Below are 18784 nucleotides of genomic sequence, written 5' to 3'. Positions count from 1 at the left end.
TCAGATATCTCACTGATTGTTCTGAAACTCGATTTTGACTGAATCAATTTAATCAGCTATGATCGAAAGTCATGTTTTCGAATTATCTGCCACAGTTCGTTCCATTTCACTGACTCGCAGGCTGCCTTAAAGTCCACAAACATATGATGAGTTCGTAGGTCCGGAATTCATAACGATCTAAGGGAATATCAACAAAAATGTTTACTGATTGCTGTTAAGCAAGAAAAGATTCGCAGAGGGATATAGAACTCAGTCGTAAAACAACATTAACAAAACAAAAGCAAGGGTTAGGGCATGCTTCTTGATTTCTTTCTCTTACTTCGGATATACTGAGCAAAGTATATGGATGGAATACAATTTTATAAGCATAAATATGTAGTGTGTATACTAGGGTGATGATGTTTGTTTGTCGCCATGAAGTTACAGAAGTATGAAATTCACACTTACGTAGCATTTAAACTATGATGCTAATAACGAGTAACCTAATAACGAACTGATTAATCATTACGTTCCGGAGCTTTGATTAAAAAAAAACTTGTTTCACACAGTAACGATTAGAATATACAACAAATGTTTTTTTTTTTACTTATGGTGAAATACGTAATATAAATAAAAATATTATAGTAATCATTCACATACGAAATAGTATCTATCTTCTTGGAAATAACTATTTTAATACATGCTTTTCTTTTATTTTAATACACAAGCAGGCCACCAACATGTTATTTGATGCTTTGATATTTCTTTGAACTAATATACATTGCAGCAACATATCAACAAATTGGGTTCGAAGCTTAGTAAATTGTGTTCTACATTTCTTCGATCATATCTCACATCTTCTAGTATATTCAGCTCGAAGCGTTTTTGTTTTTAATCATGCCTCCTTAAGCATTGTTCACTGCAATTTTGTCTACTGAGATACTAACAAGCCAACTTTTTGAATTTAACTCTCTCGATTATCATAAATCTGTGAAAGCTCTCGCATAATAACCTAGCAAATACACTGCAACATAATTATACATTTATTTTGGTTTACGGCCTGGTGTATTTCAAAGCCATTTCTCCAATGCTTTTTTTCAATATTATTTAACGATTTGATTGAATCTACCTTAAACTCTAATTAATAGGTAACATCTCGTAGCGCAATACTGAACGGAGAGCTGGAAAATCATCTGATTCCTCCTTAATTCATTCATATCAGCATATCAGCTATCAGCAACGTGGGGAATGATTGATCGCAATGCATATGGCCATATCCAGCGGCCTTAAATTTGATTCATTCTCGTCGATTTATACAAATACCTGTCAGAAGCTTATGTGATAGACTTTAATTACAACTTACTTTTATTTCTAAAATATGAAACACAGTAGTCCGAGTGGTGTTGAAATTTTAAGATAATGGTGGGTTCAACCAGATTCGTTTGTTTTAAATATTTATTGTTTGAGGTATGTTACTTTTGTTATGATTCAAATTACAAAGCCTTTAGCAATTTTTTACTTCATACGCATATTGTGGATTTACTCGCTATCAAGATTTTCCCGATTACTTTTACGGCTACTCAGAGTAAGCGCGAAAAAAACGAGGGGAACGGCATTGTTAATGTCTTATAAAACTTAATTTTAATGATTACAAATATTTAGTACCGTTCATTCATATTTAAATTCTCAATAGATTTGGAATGAATCAAGAACTTGAATTTTGTTTTGAATAAACTATAATTAGTAAGAGTCAGTTTAGTCTTTCGGCTTACAACCTTTCTCGATGGAATAAATACTTTTTGACAGCTTGCAGTTGACTCTATCCGCAGTGCACAGATGTAAACGAAATTTGAACGCATACTGAAAATTCCGTCTATTCTGTCATGTCAAAAAAAAAACATTATTGGGCAAGATGAATGCCCCTGCTACCATTTCAGAACACGAAATTAAAATGGACATCAGGTGGCCTTGGACTCATTATCGATGAACCAAACTTCGGATGGCTTGAGTTTAATTTCTCACAACGATGTAATAAATGCCAAATCTTGGGCTTTTCTCGGCTCAACTCTTCCAACTATGTTATAAACACCAGATGGCCTTAGGCTTAATTCGACTCATCTAACTCCAATAAGAAACTATCACTGGATGGCCTTGGGGTTAACTCGATTCATCTTTTTGTACTATGTAACGAACATCAGATTATCTTGGGCTTGACCCGACTCATCTATCTTCGCAATGAAAACAATCTCCAGATGGCCTTGGGCTTAACCCGACTCATCGCTTCCAGCTAATTAACGAACACCAGATGGCCTTGGGCTTGACCCGACTCATCACTTCCAACTATGTAACGATCATAAGATGGCCTTGGGCTTAGCCCGACTCATCTGTTCCAATTACTCGCATCAGAACACTCGGCGCTTCTATTAAATCATTTAAAAAAAAACATTCAAATGTAATGGCTGATTAAACTTCAATTATACATCGTCTTCAGCTTTTGCTATCTATCAGTTCTTGAGGAAAGATATCTTCCGATTTGAATCATTTGACTGTAATAAATTCACACATTTTTACTGGCTAAAATTTATTGGTTCAGCTAATGATATCTACAATCTCTATAATAGCACACACAATCACTATCCAACCCATAATCAAATTAAATTTATGTGTGTCAACAATTTAAGTGTGGATTCACATCGATTTTATTTGAGTGGTGATGTAGCCAAACTAAAGTGCTTGCAATATGTATGTACAATAGATTGATTCTTCACCATTGCTTTTTAGGCACTTTTGTCTAATACAACGGTTTCCGATAAAACACAAACACATGCACCCTTTTTAAAAGTTACTCTCGAATTCAAAAGATCTTCCTACAAATACAAATACTGAATTACTCATCCAAATCGAAGCTAATCTTGCAACATGTTGCGGAGAAATGTTCTTTCTATATAACTTTTTTTCTTAGTATTGTAATGCAAACTCACATACATTTAAATACAGAATCAACGATTGAGTAACGACAAAAGATAGAATAATTAATTATATTTACTTTGAACTTAATCCAGCTTTCATTTAAATTAATTTTTGAGCCGATTTACTTTACCGTGTATTTTCAAAGAACTAACAGGGCATATAGACGAATTCACTATGCCTCAATTCTCCTGTCACAATCTCACAATCATCGCGATAAAAAAAAAACTCACCGTTTGCCAAAATAAAACATTTCGATTAACTACTTATATCCATATTACCCATCTTCCAGCGCACTTTTTCATGGCTAGGATCGCCAATGTGATGTTCTGCCATATAATATATTGTTATTAAAAAGCTTTCACTTCCGAAAACATTATTCTTTATTTCCACTTCACAATGACACTCCATGCACACCCGCCTCAAACTACTCACTTCTAATTGTACACTGTTATTCTAGAATACCACAATCACCAAACACCGTTGACAGCCCAACACACAACACAAAATTATAATTTTTTTGAAACCTAACTTATACCAATTTAATGTCAACAATGAAGTTCAATCGGATGTTTAGCATTGTGTTTTGGACTTTTGATGTAAAGTAGGAAAATAAGTTCAAAAGTAGCATTTACCAATGCTTAAATAGAGATACAATTATCAAATAGAAAACAGAATCTCGCTGGGCTTGAAAAACGCTTGCTTTGGTCTCATCAAACAGACAAATTGAACACCTGTACATTACATAAAGCTACGTAGTTCAACGTTACCTTTGCGTACAACTAGATTGGGCTGCATCTTTGAGTTTTTTTGTTTTTAGCTAATTTTATTTCATAATGGCCTTAATGCATGTTTCCCAATATATTTTTACAATAGAGGTAATAAGCTATGGAGGAGGATTGTCGCTGCGATTCCCTTTGTTCTCGTTCCCAAACTGTCGAAACGTACTGATTTTTCCTGCGTTGACATTTAGCGCCGTATCCTCGCCAGTGACGACAGCGACAATCTTCCTCTACAGTTTATTACTCTATTATTTTTCCATATAAACTTCCAGCGAGCTTAGCACCGTCCAAAACGTTCACCGATTTAGCTGTAACCTTGTCCAGAGCATCAGGGAACGGAATAAGAGGGCGGCCCATCAACAAACTTGATTTTTTTTAAACCATATCTTTGTACACGCGTCGCAGAACGAAGCAATTTTCGAAAGGTACAATAACGTTTATGTTTTCAATCAAATGTATGCATAATTAGTTCACGAAAGATGGGAATCATTGTGTTGAACATGAGAAAATTTGTTTTATAAAACACAATCGATTTGAATGAGGGCGCTCACGCGCCATTTAAAACATTATATAATAAGGGAATAGCGGAATTCGTGGAAGCTTGACCAGCAAGGAACATACAGTGGCCGGCATAATGAAGTGTCCACTTGCCATTTAGCAAACAAAATGGTCAGTGTAAATTGATTTAGCTGAAATGAAATTTTTAGCAAAAAAAATATTTCGACCAGACAAAGCAAAACAAATCCGTTCGGGACGATTCTAGTGAACTAACTGCATTTAGAACGAAACACGAAATTACCAAAATATAATTTTCAAGTATTTCAAATTACAGCTTTCAGAGAAAAAGCACCTACAGCAAATTTGTTTGTTGCATCAAACTACATTATTTATCCAATTCGAATTCAGTCTACAACCCATAAAAATCGAAATAATTGAAACAGTCTTGCAAAAACAAATCGTTTCGGTAACACTGCAATATTTTCTTACCCCTTTAATCAATATGGGCATAACCTAAGTATGGTAGAATTAAAAAAGCAAAATAGTTTCACGAGCAATCTAGATCTAGATCTAAAAATTTGACCATTTTGCATGTAAAGCGGCAAATTGACACGTTATTATGCCGGTTACTGTATACACGGGAGGAGTTAAATCTCGAGAAGAGTGCGTGAGTTTTCTATTCTTGACGTAAGTGCTCATAGCTATTTAAAAAAGCCTTAAATACTCGGACCATCAGAAGCGCAACAGCGAATCAGAGTAGTGTTGTTCAATTAAAATGTGGTACGCAATTTTTATCATCGGTGCGATTTTAAGCCTCGCGATTACCTGGTCAATATTGCAGAAGAATAGATTCTCGAAGAACATCGATGTAATACGACCGTGGTATCCTTTAGTTGGTAACCTGCTCATGGTCATAGGAAAGAACGATCTGCAAAAATTTGAGATCATTTATCGAGAATTCAATCGTGAAGCTAAGCTGTTCCTGGGCTACATAGGGCTCATTCCGATATTTTGCACTGGAGATCCCGACATGGCCCAACGAATTTTGATCGACTTTACTGATAAACCATACCTGTACGATTTCCTTAAGGTGAAAAAAGGAGTGTTTGCGGCGAATGGTAAATATTTCGTGTTAATTGTCGACTGGAATTAAAGTTGCTTATGGATGTGGCTTTCTCAGTCTGAGGATAATCAAAACGGCTAGATTTTGAAATTACCCGACGTTTCGTCCGAATGTATTTGGCCTTTTTCAAGGGAAATTATTTTTCAACCGTTTTTCGTTCTCGAATTATTGCCTGTTGCATGTTTTGGGCTTCTAAACGATTAGTATCGTACAGTGTTGTAATGTTTCTTCGTATATCATCATAATTAATGTTTTTAAATGTTTATAATTGTAGCATACAAGAAGAAGTGGACGTGTACTATACACATGTGGAAGTATTGGCTTGAGAAATGGATTGCGAGTGATTTGACTATGCGTCCAATTTGGGAATCTCGAGCTCGTTCAGTAGCCGCTATGTTGCGAAGGCCGACGGAGGTCCTTCGTAGCTTAGTTGGTTGAAGCACCAGTCTAGCGTACTGTAGGGTCATGGGTTCGAGTCCCATCGAAGGGAAAGTGGTTACCTCCAATACATTTTCCAAATCAATATCTTCCACATAACGTACATATTCACTAGGGTGGCTCAAATTAGTATGGGAAAAACTTTTTTTCAATTTTTTGATGGGCCGCCCTTTTATTCGGTTCTATTTGATGCCCTGATGCTCTGGACAAAATTTCAGCCAAATCGGTCAACGTTTGGGCGGTGCTAAACTCGTTGGAAATTTATATGCAAAAATGTATGCAGAAACATCCAAAAAGTTGGACGGCACAACTTACGATGAAGAACTATGATACTCATTCAGATATTGAAGAATTTAATACAGAATGTTATGCTGAAAACCGCGAGAAGATTAGAGTTTGCCCGGCTAAGTTATTAGCATTTCTCTGAAGTGGGGTTTGAGCAAATTTCGTTTCTTTTACCTTTGAAAAGAAAAAAATTCACCCCTACAACACTCCAGTAAAAAGCTAATATATTTGCCTAATAAACTCCAATCTTCTCGCGGTTTTCAGCATAATATTCTGTATTTAATTCTACAAGAACTGAATGAGTATCATGATTCTTGATCCCAAATTGTGCCGTCCAACTGCAAATCACTGTTTTTGGATGTTTCTGCATACATTTTTCCATATAAACATCCAACGAGTTTAGCACCGCCCAAACGTTGACCGATTTGGCTGAAATTTTGTCCAGAGCATCAGGGCATCAAATAGAACCGAATAAAAGGGCGGCCCATCAAAAAATTTGAAAAAGTGTTTTTTGAGCCACCCTAATATTCACATATGAGTTTTCATAACATTGTAAATATTTTATAGTTTCAAGTCTATATGAGATAAGCCAGCCTAGGGTTGCAAATCTCTATAATAAAGACATAAAAAATAGTTTTTTGTTTGTCATTATTCTTTATCTCTAACAATAAAAAAAATTCCAAGTATGAAATTCTAATCTGTTTATTTTAAAACAGCACATATTTGGAGAGACCAGAGAAAGGCGCTTTCGCCTGCATTTAATACGAGAATTCTGTCCAGTTACTTGTCAATTTTCACCAACCGATCCAAAAATATGATAAGGAGACTGGAATCGATGGCAGTTACTGGTGAAACGTTCAACATCTTAGATTATGCTACCACTTGCACATTGGAAATGGTTTGTGAAACGACATTGGGTTTTGATTCGAGCGCTTTTAACGGAATCGAAGAATTTGGTGCTAAAATTCATAAGTGAGTCATACATTATTATATTATTATTATACAAGTTGCTTTGGAATGCAAACGGTCAATTTTATTCTGTGATTTTTTCATCTTCAATGGATTAATAAACTGCCTAGGTAAGAGATGTATTACTAACAGGTTTGATTCGCTAGATTGTTTGGTAAATGTCCGGTCATTGTCTAATGCCGATTCTATAATTGTTCAGTGTACAAGACCTCAGGTCGAAGATGTTTTTGAAGAATGTTTTAGGAGGTTTTAGGTACCTGTAACCCATCACTCGCCATTTGATAAAATATGGTTATTTTGTAATGAAATGTAATTATAATTTTTTTCTTATTCAGACTATTCTCTATAGCAGCAAGAAGGATAATAAAGTTTGATCATCATTTTGATTTTATTTATCGTTGGTATGAGGACTGCCGTGATGACAAAACTTTGCGTAAATATTTGACAGCTTACGTGATGCAGGTATTGCATTTTTTACAAGATGAATCAAGTCAAACATATGTAAACAGAATAATACCTTTCCAGGTCTACGAAGATGCTCACGATCGATACTCGAAAGGTTTAATGAACAATATTGCCGATGTTGATGAGAATCAGTGCTTTCGAAAGCCACAAACTTTTGTCAACCAATTATTCACCAGCACTCGGAAATTCGAACGAGATGAAATAATCGACAATATTCAGACTATGATAGGCGCTGGAACGGACACTTCCGCCCACGTTATATCATTCACCTTGCTGCAATTGGCAATGGACTCACACTACCAGCAAAAGGTGTACGAAGAAATCGTGCAAGTCTTTCCAGAAAAGGAACCGAACGTCACCATGGAGGGGCTGAGTGAACTTAAGCTCACGGAAATGGTTCTGAATGAGATCCTCCGTCTGTATCCGGCAGGGCCGATTTTGTTGCGTGAAAATAAGGCCAAAACAACTCTATGTGACCAGCAGCTGCCGAAGGGATGCATGTTCGCAATCAGTATCTACAACATTCATCGACGCAAAGACCTTTGGGGACCCGATGCGGACTGTTTCAATCCTGAGCGGTTTTCACCGGAGAGGTCAGCTGGAAGACACCCTTTTGCATTTTTGGGATTCAGTGGGGGACCTCGGAATTGCCTGGGTAGGTTTTATTTAAATCGAAAATTTTTATTTTACATTATGTTAATTTCAGCAAGTCGTTATGCGATGATAAGCATAAAGATAGTGATTGTATTCCTGATGAAAAGCTTTCGATTCAAAACCAATATACTAAAAGAAGACATCCGGTTCACATATGACGCGCTTTTGCGTATAGCAGGAGGTCATATGATACAAATAGAGAAAAGATTATAAGTAAATAAATTAATTTTTAGATGTATTTTCTCATTTCTTCATATTGACAAAAAATGACTCTGGATCTGACATACAAAATTATTTCGAAACTCAGTTATAGCAAAACTTTTATCTTGTCATAAGACGAGTTAAGTATTATTTTATCTAGTTCCGCGACTTTGTAATCAACAGGGCTCGGCAATTGAACTGCTACATTGAGTAAAAATAATATATCCCAAAATACATATTGAGAACTAGGTCTACAAAACGTCGTCAAACCGTGGTCACGTCGTTATTTTAATACTACCAGGGATTGGATCTTACGACATGATTAGACGTTGGCTCAAAAAGTGAAGAAAACCCAACTAAGGGATTTTCAGGATTCATTTCGAGCATAGAGCGGCCAGCGAGTTCGCCGGATCTGAACCCTATGTTGAAGGCCAGTTTTCAATACTACCCAAAGCTATTTAAATTTCCACAATTCCGACAAGCGGTGGTAATTTTGCAAGGACACCGTTCTGAAAAAAAAAACTTCTTAGAAGGTCACGTCTTCACGCTCAGCTATGAGCATAAATAAAAACCCAAAATAACCCATCCCAAAATAATGATGGTGCCTTTCTCGTGTATTCTAAAACAAGAAAACACATAAGAGAGGTCAAAATTGAACTTGGTATATAACACTATGGGTCTCCGAGCCTTCTTTCAAAAGTTCGGTTTTGGAGTGATCCTAAAGCCTTTACGTATACTTAGTATACTCGAAAGGAAAAACAAGAGGTCAGGGGAGTCTCTAAATTCTCTGGTGGTCTTACATCTAAGAGACAAGATGTTTCAAGGCCGTCCTGCCATATGGATTCGGACAATGGCCTGTTATGAGACATGCGTAAATACGTAAGTAAGTACGTTTTTGGAAGATCTACAATTTTGCGAGTACTAAATACGTTCGGTTTAATAAAACGTCTTGACTGTCTCGCAATTAATGTGTTTTTCCAAATGTCCTCTATTTTTTAATGTTCCCAGGATTTGAGTTCCGTTCCAAGAGCACACGCAGGTACATCACAAAATGGTTCCGGACCTATGAATTCTCGAGATGATCCGAGTCTTGCCAGAATATCAGCTTGTTCGTTGCCTTCAATGCCACAATGACAATGTTTAAAAAAAACTCAACGCTGGGTACTTTTTTTCTTCCGTGTACACTGAACCAAAACATCAGCCTCATAATGTCTGACAGTTGATTGGCCTCAGCCATTTAACGAACATCATACGCTTTCTGGATGATAAGCATTTGATCGCTCATCACATCGAACACTCAATGCGGCACTCGAAAAAAACGAATAAAGGGCGTGCTACTCTGGTAATAACAATTAACCAATGATTTTTTTTTAAGAACGCCCCGCTGCGCTCACCATTGAAGAACGGTCGGTGGGATGGGGAGCAGATCCACCGTCGTATTATTTGAACTCCGGAACTGTTGGTGGTATTACAAAAGTCTTTAACCTGAAAGAAAAAGTTAATCGTATCCAATCTATAAATTAACTACAGTGAACGTTCGCCAATTAGGGTTTTTCTAGTTGGGGCGCTTTTTAGTTGGGGGCTCGCTAATTGGGGCGAAACCCAATTAAAAAGCAGCTAAACGTCAGAATGTGATGTCAAAAACGCGTTGACGTTTTGTTTCCGTGTTTGGCGGGATCGATATTTTCTGGCGCGTAAAATTTTCCTTTGTTCAATGCAAAAAGTAAACAACATTGACGCTTGTCAAAACGCCCCAATTAGCGAAAGGAATTCGCTAGTTGGGGTGAGGTCGTGCCCCAATTAGCGAACGATCACTGTATTTGTCGTAAACTTACCAAATTTGTAAACGACCAATAACTATCGGCGGGAAAAGTCATTATTTAAGTTTCGCTGTTGAACTCGACGATGTATAAAATACTAATGGCGATTTAGCCAATGCCGACGCGATCAACGCAAGAAGTTGCATTACAACTCATTCTGATCATTCCGTGCCGATAGTTCGAACGAGCCAGACGTGTGTGCTGTGTCTCATCGCGGATTGTGTTCGGTAGTGAAAAGGCTATTGTGTGATGCGCTCCTACCTACGGATCCAAGGCGATCGCTGTCGGCGAGTGAAGTAGCTGCTTCTGGCGACGCCAGAATTTTGTTACTGCTGCTACCTACAGCAGCAGGGGCAGATAAGTAGAAACGTTTTTATTGTTCTCTCATCTGCTTGGCTCGGAGTGGGACTGATAAAATAAATTAAATTGATTTTTTAAAAGTTTTTTTTTTGATTAGCTATTAGTATTAAGTTAGCATAAGCAAAATCATTCTTCCACCTTGCGGGGTGAGAATGGAGGCAGATACTATGGAAAGCAATGTGCCTTCAAAAGATTCAGGGCGCACACGATTGTACCATGCGGCTTCGCCTGGGCCTTGGGTTGTTTACTTTCGGCAGAAAGTGAAGAGCCTAGATTTCCTGGGCATAAAACGAGATTTGACGCGTCGTTTTACGAAGCTTGAATTCAACCAAATCAACAGAAACAAACTACGCATCACCGTACCTACATACCAGGTGGCGCATGAAATTTCGAAAGACAGGGCGTACAATGTTGAATATTTAGTTTATGTGCCCTCGCGGGAGGTCGAGATAGAAGGCGTAATCAACGCAGCGAGCTTGACTTGCAAGGATGTGCTTGCAGGGAAAGGTCGCCTAAAGAATGCCCTGCGATCTACCATGGATATTCTGGACTGCAAGGAATTGCATTCAGCAGCCACGGTAGATGGTAAAAAGGTTTATTCCAAATCAGGCTCGCTTCGGGTGACGTTCGCCGGTTCGATGCTTCCAAAATATGTCGATATAAAAAATATATTGTTTCCGGTGCGTCTTTTTGTGCCAAGGGTATTTAACTGTACCAACTGCAAACAACTTGGTCACACTGCCGAGTTTTGTTACAACAAACCACGTTGTGGCAAATGTTCAGAAAGGCATCGAGAGGAGTCCTGCCAACAACAAGCAACAAAACGTGCTTATTCACGGTTTGAATCCTCCCCATCGTTTGCAAAAATGCCCGGTGTACAAAAAGCGCACCCAAAAAGTGAAGCGCTCGTTGGTACAGCACTCCTAGCAGTTGTATGTGGAAATGGTTAAGTCGCAAGATACATCCGCCACAGCCACTTCATCGACTGGTATTTCAGCCACCGTTCGTATAAGTGATTATTATGATTCCATCTCCATTGATGAATTGAACTCTGACGCAGCCGATATGGATGATTCTGCGGAGGTACACGTGCCCGAAAAGAGGAAGCAACCGTCTTCCCCGGGATCGCGCCGTAAGAGAACAAAAGTCATCCATAAAAGCTTGCCAAAATCTGAAGGCAATGGGGGATTATTTAAAATCCCGAAGCAACCTGTCTTCACTGCTCCTTTGGATCCATCTTGCAGCAAGACATTCCCGCCATTGCCAAAGCCGATGTTTCCAAGAAACAACCGGCTAGGACAGCGGCTCTCAACCTTTTCCTTGAGAGGTACCGCTTCGAACTTTTCCAATCATTGAGGTACCCCCTTTGTTTTTTTGCTGTTAATAAAAATAAGCTTAACTCATAAGATATATGGAAAATGGACCTGGAAACTAACGGAATATATCTCAAAAATTTTCCTGATATTTTAGTTTTCCATGAAACTTCCCAATTCAAATTAAGTTCATACATCGAGCTTCCTACAGAACTCTTTTGACTATTGAAGGCTTCCAGGCTCTTGAAAGCTTTTTGAAAAACAACCTTCCGAGCCTCTTGAAGAGAGGTTTCCGAGCCTCTTGAAAGGCGGTTTTCGAGCCACTTGAAAAGGGCTTCTAGGCATCTTGAAAGGATTCCTCTTAACTGCTTGAAAGTATGTTTCCAAACCTCTTATAAAAAGAATTCCGAGCCTCTTTGAGAAAGGACTCCTGAGCCTCTTGAAAGGAGGCTTCCGAACCACTTGAAAGGAGGTTTAATAACCTTTTGAAATGAGGCCTCCGAGCCTTTTAAATCCTTAAAAAAAGAAAGTTTGAAGAAAAAAGCTTAAAAGAAGGCTTCCGAGCCTCTTGAAAGGAGGCTTCCGAGCCTCTTAAAAGAAGGCTTCCGAGCCTCTTAAAAGAAGGCTTCCGAGCCTCTTGAAAGGAGGCTTTCGAGTCTCTTGAAAAAAAGCTTACGAGCCTCTTGAAAAGAGGCTTACGAGGCTTACGAGCCTGCTGAAAGTAGGTTTCCGAGCCTTTTAAAAGGAGGCTTTTGAGCCTGTTGATGGGAGCCTTCCGAAACTCTTGAAAAGACCCTTTAGAAGCTTTTAAAAGAAGGAGAAAAAAAAGTTTGAAGAAAAAGCTTGCGAACCTCTTGAAAATAGAGCTTCCAGACCCATTGAAAGAAGGTTTTCAGGGTAGAGTCTCGTGCGTTTCGGCTCCCTCGTCAAGCATGAAAAGAGAAATTCGAAGAGCGGGAAATGTTCGACAGCTATGAAACGGCAAAATTATTTTGGTAATGGGATTGATTTCAAAATATCCCTTTACTCGCTTGAAAACAAAAAAGCGACTCTATCCGCAGCACCCAGAGTCTGACGCAACTCACGTGAAGGAATAATGGGTAATTATTATCAATAAACTGTAAAACTTCTTTGTCGCGTCTACTCTGACTTGCTCCATAGGATTATCAACCAGCTTTCACGATGGGCTTTTCTGTAACGAGCCACCGGAGGTTTAGGCTTTCTTAGTGGGTGGTTAGTCTCTGTTCTTGCGCCGGTGATGTTTGCAGCGGTACACTATCAGGCAATGTTGTGCTGAATCATTCTCATACTATAATTATTGGAATTATCATTTGATAACTTCTCAGGTGTGAAAAGTAAGCGAGTTGTCATCGGCGTTAACTTTTCAAATTTTGGAATCGATACACGAAATTATCATTTTAATGTAAACCTAACTGATACCACTTTATAGTCAACAATGAAGTTCAATCGGGTGTTTGGCATTGTGTTTTGGTGTTATGCAGGAAAATAAGTTCAAAAGTAGCATTTACCAATGCTTCGAATCGAGGTAGAGGTAATAAACTATAGAGGAAGATTGTCGCTGTTGTCACTGACGAAACATCTTGCTGGCGAGGATACGGCGCTAAATGTCCACGCAGGAAAAATCAGTACGTTTTGACAGTTGTGTACCCAACATGTTTGGGAACGAAAACAAAGGGAACCGCAGCGCCAATCCTCCTCTATAGCTTATCACCTCTATTGGAAAAATATATTGGGAAACATGCATGGAGTCCATTATGAAATAAAATTGGCTAGAAACAAAAAACTCGAAGATGCAGCCCAATCTGCTTGTACGCAAAGGTGACGTTGAGCTATGTAGCTTTATGTAATGTACAGATTTTCAATTTTTCTGTTCGATGAGACCAAAACAAGCGTTTTTCAAGCTCAGGGAGAATCTGTTTTCCATTTGATAATTGTATCTCGATTCGAAGCATTGGTAACTGCTACTTTTGAACTTATTTTCCTACATAACACCTAAACATCCGATTGAACTTCATTGTTGACATTAAATTGGGATTAGTAAGGTTTACCCCGGCAGACACCTAGGAATCAGTAAAAACGAGCCGAATAAAGTTACCCAGAACGCATCCACTGAGTTTTGAAATAAGTTTGTATGTCAGATCCAGAGTCGTTTCTTTTCAATATGAAGAAATGAGAAAATACATCTAAAAATTAATTTATTCACTTATAATCGTTTCTCTATTTGTACCATATGACCTCCTGCTATGCGCAAAAACGCGTCATATTTGAACCGGATGTCTTCTTTTCGTATATTGGTTTTGAATCGAAAGCTTTTCATCAGGAATACAATCACTATCTTTATGCTTATCATCGCATAACGACTTGCTGAAATTAACATAATGTAAAATGAAAATTTTCGATTTAAATAAAACCTACCCAGGCAATTCCGAGGTCCCCCACTGAATCCCAAAAATGCAAAAGGGTGTCTTCCAGCTGACCTCTCCGGTGAAAACCGCTCAGGATTGAAACAGTCCGCATCGGGTCCCCAAAGGTCTTTGCGTCGATGAATGGTGAAGATATTAATTGCGAACATGCATCCCTTCGGTAACTGTTGGCCGCATAGAGTCGTTTTGGCCTTATTTTCACGCATCACTGTCGGCGCTACCGGATACAGACGAAGGGTCTCATTCAGAACCATTTCCGTGAGTTGAAGTTGTTTCAACCCCTCCATGGTGATGTTCGGTTCCTTTTCTGGAAAGACTTGCATGATTTCTTCGTACACCTTTTGCTGGTAGTGTGAGTCCATTGCCAATTGCAGCAAGGTGTACGCTATTGCGATGGCCGAAGTGTCCGTCCCAGCGCCTATCATAGTCTGAATATTGTCGATTATTTCATCTCGTTCGAATTTCCGAATGGTGCTGGTGAATAATTGGTTGACAAAAGTTTGTGGCTTTCGAAAGCACTGATTCTCATCAACATCGGCAATATTGTTCATTAAACCTTTCGAGTATCGATCGTGAGCATCTTCGTAGACCTGGAAAGGTATTATTCTGTTCACATATGTTTGACTGGAATCATCTTGTAAAAAATGCAATACCTGCATCACGTAGGCTGTCAAATATTCACGCAAAGTTTTTTCTTCACGGCAGTCCTCATTCCAACGATAAATAAAATCAAAATGATGATGAACCTTCAATAGCCTTCTTGCTGCCATGGAGAATACTCTGAATAAGAAAAAAAATATTTTCATTACACAATAACCATATTTTATCAAATTGCCAGTGTTGGGTTACAGGTACCTAAAACCACCTAAAACATTCTTCATAAACATCTTCGACCTGAGGTCTTATACACTGAACAATTATAGAATTGACATTAGACAACGACCGGACATTTACCAAACAATCTAGCGAATCAAACCTGTAAGTAATACATCTCCTACCTAGACAGTGTATTAAGCCATTGAAGATGAAAAAATCACAGAATAAAATTGACCGTTTGCATTCCATAGCAACTTGTATAATAATAATATAATAATGTATGACTCACCTATGAATTCCAGCACCAAATTCTTCGATTCTGTTAAAAGCGCTCGAATCGAAACCCAATGTCGTTTCACAGACCATTTCCAATGCGCAAGTGGTAGCATAATCTAAGATGTTGAACGTTTCCCCAGTAACTGCCATCGGTTCCAGTCTCCTTATCATATTTTTGGATCGGTTGGTGAAAATTGACAAGTAACTGGCCAGAATTCTCGTATTAAATGCAGGCGAAAGCGCCTTTCTCTGGTCTTTCCAAATATGTGCTGTTTTAAAATAAACAGATCAGAATTTCAAACTTAGAACTTTTTTTATTGTTAGAGATAAAGAATAATGACAAACAAAAAACTATTTTTTATGTCTTTATTATAGAGATTTGCAACCCTAGGCTGGCTAGACTTGAAACTATAAAATGCTCAGAAAAAATATTATGAGCTCTTTTTAGTGGAATGTATTCAACCATCTAAGACGAGTTTAGCACTTTCCATTTAAGTCCACTAAGTTTTGTTATCTTTGCAGATACGTATTTCGACCTCAACTGTGAGGTCGTCTTCAGTGTCTCAGGACTTAAATGGAGAGTAATAAACTTGTCTTAGACGGTTGAATAAAATGCTGTTCAGACTAGTCAAAAAACATGTTCCTTGAATATAGTAGTACATCGAATACATCACACGAAATATTTACCTTTCGTAGTGAACACTCCGTTTTTCACCTTAATGAAATCGTACAGGTACGGTTTATCAATAAAGTCGGTCAATATTTGTTGGGCCATGTCGGGATCTCCAGTGAAAAATATCGGAATGGGCCCCAAGTAGCCCAGGAACAGCTTAGCTTCACGATTGAATTCTCGTAAAATGATCTGAAATTTTTGTATATCGTCCTTTCCTATGAGCATGAGCAGATTACCAACTAAAGGATACCACGGTCGTATTACATCGATGTTCTTCGAGAATCTATTCTTCTGCAATATTGACCAGATAATCGCGAGGCTTAAAATCGCACCGATGATAAAAATTGCGTACCACATTTTAATTGAACAACACTACTCTGATTCGCTGTTGCGCTTCTGATGGTCTGAGTATTTAAAGCTTTTTTAAATAGCTATGAGCACTTACGTCAAGAATAGAAAATTCACGCACTCTTCTCGAGATCTAACTCCTCCCGTGTATACAGTAACCGGCATAATAACGTGTCCATTTGCCGCTTTACATGCAAATTTTTAGATCTAGATGTAGATTGCTCGTGAAACTATTTTGCTGAAAATTTGACCAAAATTGAGATACTTTTTTAATTCTACCATACTTAGGTTATGCCCATATTGATTGAAGGGGTAAGAAAATATTGCAGTGAAACCGAAATGATTTGTTTTTGCAAGACTGTTTTAATTATTTAGATTTTTATGGGTTGTAGACTGAATACAAATTGGATAAATAATGTAGTTTGATGCAACAAACAAATTTGCTGTAGGTGCTTTTTCTCTAAAAGCTGTAATTGGAAATACTTGAAAATCATTTTTCGGCAGGTTCGTATTTCGTTCTAGATGCAGTTAGTTCACTAGAATCGTACCGGACGGATTTGTTTTACTTTGTCTGGTCGAAATTGAATTTACTTCGTCAAAAAATTCATTTCAGCTAAACCAATTTAAAAGCAACTGAGATCTAGATCACCAGAGTTGATCGTTTTGTATGCTAAATGGCAAGTGGGCACTTCATTATGCCCGCCACTGTATATTGCATTTGGTCAAGCTTCCGTTATTTCCTTATTACATAATGTTTTAAATGGATGTTCTCGTGGGCGCCCTCATTCAAATCGATTTTGTTTTATTATACAAATTTTCTCATGTTCAACAAACTGATTCCCATCTTGTGTGAACTAATTATGCATACATTTGATTGAAACATAAACGTTATTGTACCTCTCGAAATTTGCTTTGTTCTGGGACGCGTGTACAATAAGGTGGCTCACAAAACAATTTTTAGATTTTTTTAATAGGCCGCCCTCTTATTCCGCTCCCTGATGCTCTGGACAAGATTACAGCTAAATCGGTCAACGTTTGGGCGGTGCTTAATTTGTTGGATGTTTATATGGAAACACTCAAAGGTACAGCCCAATCGGGTTGTACGCAAAGGTGACGTTGAACTTCGCAGCTGTATGTAATGTACAGGTTTTCAACTTTTCCGTTCGATGAGACCAAAGCAAGCGTTTTCAAGCCCAGGATGAATCTATTTTCGTTGTTTATCCTGTGCTCCTGTGCTGCAACGAACAATCAACAAGAGAGTACGGACCGGAACCATCGGCGGAGACCACAGCGACAAAAAGGGACTAGCGATTGGAAACTCGGTTCGTGGAACTGCAAATCTCTCAATTTCATCGGGAGCACACGCATACTCGCCGATGTGCTCAAGGACCGTGGATTCGGCATCGTAGCGCTGCAGGAGGTTTGTTGGAAGGGATCAATGGTGCGAACGTTTAGAGGTAATCATACCATCTACCAGAGCTGCGGCAACACACACGAGCTGGGAACAGCTTTCATAGTGATGGGCGATATGCAAAGGCGCGTGATCGGGTGGTGGCCGATCAATGAAAGAATGTGCAAGTTGAGGATCAAAGGCCGGTTCTTCAACTTCAGCATAATCAACGTCCATAGCCCACACTCCGGAAGCACTGATGATGATAAGGACGCATTCTACGCGCAGCTGGAACGTGAGTACGACAGCTGCCCAAGCCACGACGTCAAAATCATCATAGGAGACTTGAACGCTCAGGTTGGCCAAGAGGAGGAGTTTAGACCGACTATTGGAAAGTTCAGCGCTCACCGGCTGACGAACGAAAACGGCCTACGACTAATTGATTTCGCCGCCTCCAAGAATATGGCCATTCGCAGCACCTACTTCCAACACAGCCTCCCGTATCGGTACACCTGGAGATCACCACTGCAGACAGAATCACAAATCGACCACGTTCTGATTGATGGACGGCACTTCTCCGACATTATCGACGTCAGGACATATCGTGGCGCTAACATCGACTCTGACCACTATCTGGTAATGGTTAAACTGCGCCCAAAACTATCCGTCATCAACAATGTTCGGTACCGACGACCGCCGCGGTACGACCTAGAGCGACTGAAGCAACCTGATGTCGCCACTGCATACGCGCAGCATCTCAAGGCAGCGTTGCCGGAAGAGGGTGAGCTCGATGGGGCCCCTCTTGAGGACTGCTGGAATACAGTCAAAGCAGCCATTAACGACGCAGCGGAGAACAACGTCGGGTATATGGGTCGAAGTCGACGGAACGATTGGTTCGACGAAGAGTGCAGACAGATTCTGGAGGAGAAGGACGCAGCGCGGGCGGTCGCGCTGCAGCAAGGTACCCGGCAGAACGTGGAACG

At 39.0% G+C, this 18784-nt stretch overlaps 2 protein-coding genes across 2 annotated transcripts in view; one reads left to right on the top strand and one right to left on the bottom strand.

The window, feature by feature from the left end:
- Window positions 1-16425, bottom strand: part of LOC134222965 (uncharacterized) — a 29568-nt gene extending 13143 nt beyond the window's left edge. The window contains exons 1-5 of the mRNA XM_062702106.1: window positions 16078-16425; window positions 15404-15659; window positions 14952-15078; window positions 14291-14888; window positions 14082-14239 (exon numbers count right to left, since the gene is read on the bottom strand). Coding sequence (XP_062558090.1) covers window positions 14082-14239; window positions 14291-14888; window positions 14952-15078; window positions 15404-15659; window positions 16078-16420 — 1482 coding nt within the window. The 5' untranslated portion in view covers window positions 16421-16425. The remainder of the gene's footprint in view (window positions 1-14081; window positions 14240-14290; window positions 14889-14951; window positions 15079-15403; window positions 15660-16077) is intronic.
- LOC134226723 (cytochrome P450 4C1-like) lies at window positions 4997-8576 on the top strand. The gene is made up of 5 exons (XM_062707679.1): window positions 4997-5344; window positions 6789-7044; window positions 7377-7503; window positions 7567-8161; window positions 8213-8576. The coding sequence occupies exons 1-5, from the start codon at window positions 5002-5004 to the stop codon at window positions 8371-8373; spliced, it is 1482 nt and encodes a 493-aa protein (XP_062563663.1). The 5' UTR covers window positions 4997-5001; the 3' UTR covers window positions 8374-8576.
- Window positions 16426-18784: the final 2359 nt, after the last annotated feature.

Source organism: Armigeres subalbatus, chromosome 3, assembly GCF_024139115.2.
Source record: "Armigeres subalbatus isolate Guangzhou_Male chromosome 3, GZ_Asu_2, whole genome shotgun sequence".
In the NCBI taxonomy this organism is placed as follows: domain Eukaryota; kingdom Metazoa; phylum Arthropoda; class Insecta; order Diptera; family Culicidae; genus Armigeres; species Armigeres subalbatus.
Note: the sequence above shows the minus strand (reverse complement) of the source record. Positions and strands in the feature narration are given on the sequence as shown.

What these genes read in the sequence shown, in the direction of transcription:
- LOC134226723 (XM_062707679.1), top strand. Translation starts at nt 5,002, where the DNA reads ATGTGGTACGCAATTTTTATCATCGGTGCGATTTTAAGCCTCGCGATT. An exon ending in TTTGGTGCTAAAATTCATAA is followed by an intron (nt 7,045 to 7,376) that starts GTGAGTCATACA and finishes TTTCTTATTCAG; the next exon opens with ACTATTCTCTATAGCAGCAA. An exon ending in TGACAGCTTACGTGATGCAG is followed by an intron (nt 7,504 to 7,566) that starts GTATTGCATTTT and finishes ATACCTTTCCAG; the next exon opens with GTCTACGAAGATGCTCACGA.